This window comes from Odontomachus brunneus, unplaced genomic scaffold (genome assembly GCF_010583005.1).
Source record: "Odontomachus brunneus isolate Ranch 3 - 2012 unplaced genomic scaffold, Obru_v1 Obru_scaffold_011, whole genome shotgun sequence".
Lineage (NCBI taxonomy): Eukaryota > Metazoa > Arthropoda > Insecta > Hymenoptera > Formicidae > Odontomachus > Odontomachus brunneus.
The window spans coordinates 1,828,273-1,836,032 of record NW_022639461.1 but is presented as its reverse complement, the minus strand read 5'-3'; the positions used below and the strand labels follow the sequence as shown (position 1 = coordinate 1,836,032).

Genomic DNA, 7,760 nt, shown 5'->3' with positions numbered 1-7,760 from the left:
TCTCTCTCTCTCTCTCTCTCTCTCTCTCTCTCTCTCTCTCTCTCTCTCTCTCTCTCTCTCTCTCTCACTCATTCTTTCTCTCTCCCTTTCTCGTGCTCTTTCTCGTTAAACCGGCTGTTCACGGAAAAGCAGAGGAGCCGTAATTTTTCTTACATGCTACATGAATTTTCTCGAGAGTATTGCCATCGGCAATCGGCCGTGGACCGCGGCCATTGGTCGAGACCGTGAAAATAAAACACCGCCAAGGCGGAGGTGGGCGATCCGGGAGAATCAGAGTTATCGACGTCGTACGACGCGGAAGGAAAATGAATGGAACGAAAGAAACAAGGGGCTGGGGAGCGAGAGGTCGACGAGGGAAAACGAGCGAGCGAGAGAGATAGAGAGAAAGAGAGAGAGATACAAGGAAGAGGGCGACAGGGAGGATTGGGTAACACCAGGGAAAGGGAGAGGGCGGGTAGGAAGTAGAATCGAATGATTCTGGCTGGCTGATCAATTTCATACGCTTGGACCTCCTACGGCGAGCTATCCATCACGTGGCATTTGACCCTTCGTTTCTTCGATTTTTCCTACCTCCAGCTGGTCGACGGCGCACCCCCTAATTCGTAGCTGGCCTCTTTCACCCTTCTCACGCTGTTTTACCCCGTCGGGAGATCACGATATCCCGGCGACGAGGGCGGCACGGATCGCTTCCGCCGTCGCCGCGGCGACAAAACGCCTGCAAATTGCTAGCGAGTTACGAAACGCTGATCCCTGTCCTCCCGTCGCCACACCCTCCCCCGCCAACGCCACCCCGATGAACCAAACGAATCACCCTTTGTGCCGGCGACGTCTTTTTTTATTCTTTTCTCTCTCTCTCTCTCTCTCTCTCTCTCTCGTTCCTGTCATCGATCCTTCTTCATTAGCGCTTTGCGGATTATAGTGTAGCTTGCCGGCATACATATTTATATCGAAAAAAGTTACCGCCGCCGCCGTCGTCGCCACCGTCGCTGTCGCCGTCGTGGTTAATCCTCTTTTGTTAGTTCCTCTTTTTCTGTCAAAGCGTTTTCGACTTTTTAATTTACCACTGCGAGCATTAAAAGCAAAACCGTCGCTGACGAATTAAATTAAATAAAAAAAGTACACACACATACACGCGCGTCTGCACGTCGCCACGAAGAAAGATTGAAACTCTGGTTGACGAGAACAATCCGCAATGAACTGTTAGTCTCCAGGATCTTCTGATTTCTCGGATGGATCATTACGGAAATGACACACTCGAACTGTTCCTCGACAGTGATTGTTATCGTTCGACTAATGATCGAAATAGTCGCAGGGAATCCTCTCTCCTCTCTCATTCCTGAAAAAGAGATTTCTCCCTCGCGTGATCTTTCCGAGATGATTTGAGTGGACGATTAAAATCCACGAAATCTTGAAATCAGTCCGGATAGAAATTTACAATGGCGTTTAAAAAGACTTCGAGACAGTTTTAGTCTATGTGGATTCACGTCAGCATCAATTCATATATATTTCTATTTACGAAATTTCATTCAGAATTTGCCTGTATTGGCCATATCTACGAAGACATTCCTATTTTGAGGCATCCCTGGCTAAGGCCATCACATACTTAAAGCCCATCCCGATTAATCTCTACTCGGGAGGTGTCTCGTTGAAATTAGACGCGTTGCAAAGCCCGACTGCGGCGGCGGCGGCGGCGTAAACCGAAGGAGTTCGACTTGTCGGGATTAAACAGTTGGTGGCACTTTGACTTTTACAAAGGGATTAGACCTCATCTCACCTTGAACTCCTTGGGCGCCTATTGTGCGTGTAATCCGCAGTCTCCTGCGTGGATTCCGGGCTTGTCTCGGTGGCTCGCTCTGAAATCACAGGGAATCGTTGCTCAACGACGCGTTTCTACAACGAAAGAGAAAGAGAAAGAGAGAGAGAGAGAGAGAGGGGAGGAGGAGACCGATCTATTCTACGTAGTGCAGTGTCGTTTAATGTAAAATGTAACGTGTACACGTTGCAGCGTGCGCTTGCAACGCTCTCCCTGCATCGTCGACGATGAACGCGATATTCGATGATGCGTGCTCTTCCGATGCGCGTGGCCGTTGGAAAACGGTAGTGACTTTGCGGAGAGAACAGTGGAAGGACGGGAATAAACACGTTCCCGTGGTAGCGCCGTAACGTGGGTTCGAACACGGGCCACGCGGATTTATCCCCGGGGACATATCCGCGAAGTTACGCCGCTCGTGGGAGCAATAGAATGCGCGCCGAGCGTACGTGGACGTCGCCTCCGAAAACAACTTGTGTATCTTTAATTACGGCCGTGTAACATCGAGATTGAACACGTGCGAAGGTATCGGTCAGGAGAGACCGCAGTGGTGGATTCGCTGATCGATCTCAGATCACGATGTTGATCGAAGGATTGATCGCTGGAGGGAAGAGAGGCGTGCGCGGAGGAAGTCATATTTTCTCACGCGTTCACCCTTTAAGGCCCGGGCCATCGATTCCGTCCGAGTGACATTTTTTTCTTCATGAAACAGTCTCAGAGAACACGACGAAGAACTCTTGCGGTCTTAATAAAATCGGTCACGGGGAAGCACGACTTTCACTCAGAAAGATGGTCTCGCTGTCACAGCAAAAATTATCTAGATATGAGAGATTTGCTAAGATGGATAAATGACTAGCAAATGACTGCGATATTATATATCGCATATGTGTTGCGTCTAACCAATAGAGACGATGGAGACAGAATTTAAATGCGAACTATTTGCCTAATTCAGCACAAAAGTCTGAATTCTTCTGACGTTCATCTAGATTTAAGACCAATCACACTTCTTCACTGAGAGAACTTATCAGATAAGAAATTAACGAACGGATATTTTCAATTAAAATACCGATAAATTTTTATATCTGAGTAGGATATAAAATAATTAAATTTAATCGAATATTTCCGATCGAAATAGCATTTTAGCAGATAAACCGATCAAAAAATTATAAACCGATATTTCTTATTGGATGTTACCTGATCGGATACAAAAATTCATCGGTATTTCGATCGGAAATATCGGTTTGTTAATTATTGCTGGAATGCTGCTGCAAATTCTACCTACTACGTTGGTTAAGTCGTATAAAATCATTCTGAGAAGATTCTACGATCGATACTGAAACGCGCGATACGTTTTCGTCGGAATTCTCTTTTCAATGTTACATCCTCAGCTGAACGTAGGATATTCAGGTCTCTTTAATTTTTCTAATTTAATAAAGTTGACACTGCCGAAAGTTTACCGGGCTGGCGTTTCGCGTGAATTATGCGCGCGCTGTTTCGCCGATAGGAAAATCCTCAGAGAGGAATGAGTTACGAGCCGCAGTTCTCTGTGTTGTTGATATATTATTCAGTTTTAAAGAGATCGTCCTGTTTGAACTACTCTCGTGATATTCTATTACGGCAGGTTCGCCCCGTGGGATTTTATCCCGCGGAACTAGAATCGCCAGCGCGCAGAGCTCGCCTGCGAGCCGGAGTCGTTATTGCTTACACCGCGCTACATAATTTCTATTTTCTATTCACATCGGAAGCTTGTGGAACATTCACACAAATGGGCTCCCCGAAATGTGCCTGTGTAGATTGCTCCCGCAAGACATCACTCAAAAAAATGTTTCACTAGTCCTGGTAGAATTCCGAATGTCGCGCATGAAATTTATCGCTGTTTTTTGTATCTGCTAGAAAATTGTCTGCGGTACGTAGAATTTACAGCAGCGGCACATTTTAGCGGAGTACCTGCTGGCAAATTTAGGTGGGCGCGAGGATGATGCATTCGTTTGGCCTCTCGTCGCTAGTCCTTTTTTGTCCATCGCTTTTGTAAGAAGTGTGTGACTGGGCTTAATCTGAATGAGGGTCACGGAGATATTTTTGCAGACAATTCAGATAGAAATTCCATCATCTGTATTGATTAAACATCCGAAGTACATCCGATATCGCAGTGCTTGCTTGCTCATTTATCTGTCTTAGCTAATTTCTTGTATCTAGATCATTTTCGCTGTAACCATTCTTTTCTGATCGCTGTTGCAACTCGCAAGTGACTAGTTTTCTTGTCCTACGCAATATATCGTATATCGTTTTGCGTGTAAATGAATTGATATCGTCGCTTGGATCGGATAATGTGTAATTTTAGATTTCGTCAGGTACGATGGAACGCTTTATTTTTGTGTCATTATGATTTTACGAAGCAATGTGTACGTTTGATTTATGGTCCTCCGCCAGCCTTCGTGTCGTTTTATAAAATTGAGGAAACGAAAACAAGTTCGTCTCATTTTATCCGAAAAATCTGAAATTTCCTACCACACGACCAATACGTGCGACGTACATCAAATTGCAGCCGAATTTCATGTTGCGAATTACGTTTCCGCGCAAAATTTCAATATAATCCTCCCATCGATCGTCCCCTTTAATTGCAAAAACCATTATCAGTCGCAGGAAGAGCAGTTATCGCAGCGTTGTCCTGTTTGAGGGACGACAAAGTACGCTTGATCCAAACGCTGTTGCAATCTATTGCTGCAACTAATTGTTGCAAGGAACATCAACGTGGAACGTGATTCCGCGCGACTAGAGAGCTATTTAAAAGAGAAACTCCCACGGAATTGTCGTTAGTTATCCGGTGTAATCTTTGCGAATGCGATTTGAATGGGGGATAGTTTACTTAAATCTTTTGTTTTTTTTTCGCGGGCACCCGCTACGATCGATACAATACCGCGGAGACTCGCCGATGTTATTTCATCCGGTCATGATATCCCATTACGAAAACTTTTTCCGTCGAGCTCTTGTTAAGCGCATGTGGAACACGCGTGAATGTGTGTGCATGTACGCGTACGTATGTTGCATATCGTTTTACGAGTATACCGTCGTGTTCTTCCTGTATTTCCGCAACACGCCTGACGTAATTGTGCCGCACTAACAAGACAGGCTTGCTATCGTTCGGAATCTTGCGAGCGGGGCATGGGAGGAGGGCATCGCGATTTAACTACTTCTAATTTACATTTCGCCAAATTGTTCCGCTCCTCCGCCGCGACGTTTCTGCAAGCGTGACTAATCGAGTACAACTTCCGAGCATGAATTGTCGTCCTCGCGACAATTAGGTAGCGAGAATACATGCGGAGACGCGACGTGACGAGCGGCACAGAGATAGATACGGAAAGCAAATCGAAAGGTTGACCCTATTTCTCCGCCTCCCGAGGACGGTGTACTCGGGGTTGATGAAGTCGGACCCAAATTCGTCTTTAGACGAGAGAGTCGCGACATCATTTCGGAAACGGTGTCGTGCGAGTAATCGGCGACAAGTGACGGAAGAGCAACGCGATACTTCGCTGCCGCCGCTTCGGAACTCGCCGCGCGCTCGCCGGCGTTTGTAATAAAAAGCCGTCGTTAAAAAAAAAAAAAAGACGGGGACAAAACGGGAAGTAAAACGCGGGCGAAAGATAAGCGGATAGTTGTTCGGAGATTGTGTTGTCACGGAAGTTTCCGTCGGGCGCGGCATGGAAAAAAAGAAAAGAAAAGAAAGGAAGAAAGAGAGTAAGAGGAAAGGACAGCTAAAGCCCCAGAAAACGGTTGTTTGCGAGGGACGAAAAAGTTCTTATTACGGCGGGGCCGTAATCGCATTGCGTAATTGGAAAGTATACCAGCGGCGTGCGCAGGGAAATTCGGTGTAACGCTTTATGATAACTTAATCCGCATGGAGATGGGAAGAAGCAATCGCATTATCGCGATGTAATTATATAAATTCCAATTACGCAAATTGCCGCCGCCGCCGCCGCCGTCGCCGCGCGGAACAATTTTCCTCGCGAAGGTGCAAATTGTTCGCCGCGCGTAAAACAGCGACAAGATTATTGGATATCGGCGTGAGAGAGCGGCCCGATATTCCGCTACCGCTGTGCCGCGTCGCCGATCGCGAATCCATTAGCGATCGCGCGCGAGGATACCGTGAATTCCGCTCGTTCTCGCGAAATCGTCGAGACGACAGGAGCCACCGTCGCCGGTTGGATCGCGTCGACTGGGGGTAAGCTTCGCTCGTGACATCGCTCGTAGATAGTAGGTAACTGAGCGAACTAGAAGAAGAGACGAGTCCAGGGAAGAAAGAGGAAAAAACGACCACAAGAGGGAAGAAAGGGGACAGAAGCGGCGTAGTGAGATCTCTTGGCAATTTGTCTCACCCTCTCTTTCTCTTCTTCCTTTACCCTCGCGCGACCCGCTCTCTATCTCTCCTCCTGTTTGCATCCCTCTTCTTTCTCTGTCTGCATGTCTCTCTCTCTCTCTCTCTCTCTCTCTCTCTCTCTCTCTCTCTCTCTATCCTCCTCCTTCTCTCTATCTTTCTCTCTCTCTCTCTCTCTCTCTCTCTCTCTCTCTCGCGCGCTCTCTGCTCTAGCGGGGTAGTGACTATCGATCCAGCGGGGGCCCTTCACAGGGTGTGGTTGTGTTGCCCGTCGTCGCGACGCCTCCGCCCCCACTTTGTCCTCTTTCCTCTTTTGCCAGTCAGATCGAAATACGTTCGGCACGTGGCCCGTACTTCGGTGCACGCGCTTTACTTTGCAAAGTCGGCTGGTCGCTGGCTGTTGCTCGTCTACCGGTCCGTCCTCGTCGAACCACCGGCCTTGGGCGGTTCACGTGACTAGGACACGCGACGGCGAAGTCAGCAGAGAATATTTTACGAAGCGCGCCGCGCTACCGCGGGGACTTTCGTCGATTGCTACGCGAGTTGATTTCGCGGAGATAAAAGTCGCGACCGAGGGTTGCTGAATACTCATCTTTCTCTGTGAATTCATGAATGCCCCGATACAGCGATGCACACCCCATGTTTTTAATACCGTTATTTTATTACAGTTTTTTATGCCACCGCTTGTACTCGATTCCTCTATTTCCCCCTTCTTTCAGATCAAATTTTTTTTGCTCCAAGCAATCTTCTGCCTCTCTCTCTCTTTCTCTCGCTCTCTCTCTCTCTCTCCGAAGTAAATTAAGTTTCATTCCAGACCGTTTGTCGTGTATTACCTCGTGTGTGTTCATAGCGGTTTTATTCTCTCCCGCCGCCAGAAAAATAACATTCTTGAATATTGAGGAAACTAATATTGCCTCTTCGGGTAAAATTAAGAAGAGAGGTTCATGCCTCGAGGTTCGTGGATCGTGAAATTCGACGCCTCAGGTATCGATAATCGAGTCTGCGATCTCAAAATTTAGACTGTGCGACCTGAAAGTCGCAGTCCTCGTAGGATGTACAATAAGAATCGTTATATCAACTGGAGAGCTTCATTATCGCATCGCACGACCTAATACACGCGCGTAACTTTGCTCGTAGCAAATTAACTGGAACAAACTCGCGGTGAATTATTTGTACAATAGCACGGAATTTACTCTCATGTTGTATTCATTCACGGTATCGCTGTACTTTACACAACGCGACCGCAATCCGGATAGTATGAAATATTGTTTAACCCGCGTAGAAATGTTTCAATTATCGCGTTGCGAATTCTGGGGAACAGAGAGTGCGCGCAGGGAGGAAGGGAATTAACGTGGCGGCCTCGACAAGCGGAGAAAGAAATATTGGGAGACACAGGGTGGGTGGGTGGAAGGGGGAATTCTCGCAAGCTGAAAGTAACGAGCGGAAAGTAACGAAAGTAACGGGCGGAAATAATGAGCGACTTAAGTATCGTTACGATCGTGCTTGTAATCGCGAAATGGTTCGCACGACACACGTGGCGGTACACGGCACTCACTGTATGCCGGGAGACGGGGGGGG

The 7,760-nt window shown here is 47.4% G+C and overlaps 1 protein-coding gene across 3 annotated transcripts in view; it reads right to left on the bottom strand.

Annotated features, from left to right (window-relative positions):
- Positions 1–897: 897 nt before the first annotated feature.
- Positions 898–7,760, bottom strand: part of LOC116840727 — a 160,648-nt gene continuing 153,785 nt past the window's right edge. For 2 of the 3 annotated variants that reach the window (XM_032807829.1, XM_032807828.1), the window contains exons 3-4: positions 1,775–1,853; positions 898–1,336 (exon numbers count right to left, since the gene is read on the bottom strand). In XM_032807829.1, coding sequence (XP_032663720.1) covers positions 1,291–1,336; positions 1,775–1,853 — 125 coding nt within the window. In that variant the 3' untranslated portion in view covers positions 898–1,290. Of the gene's footprint in view, positions 1,337–1,774; positions 1,854–1,996; positions 2,076–7,760 lie in introns of those variants that run through there. The other variant, XM_032807827.1, reaches the window with a different exon arrangement.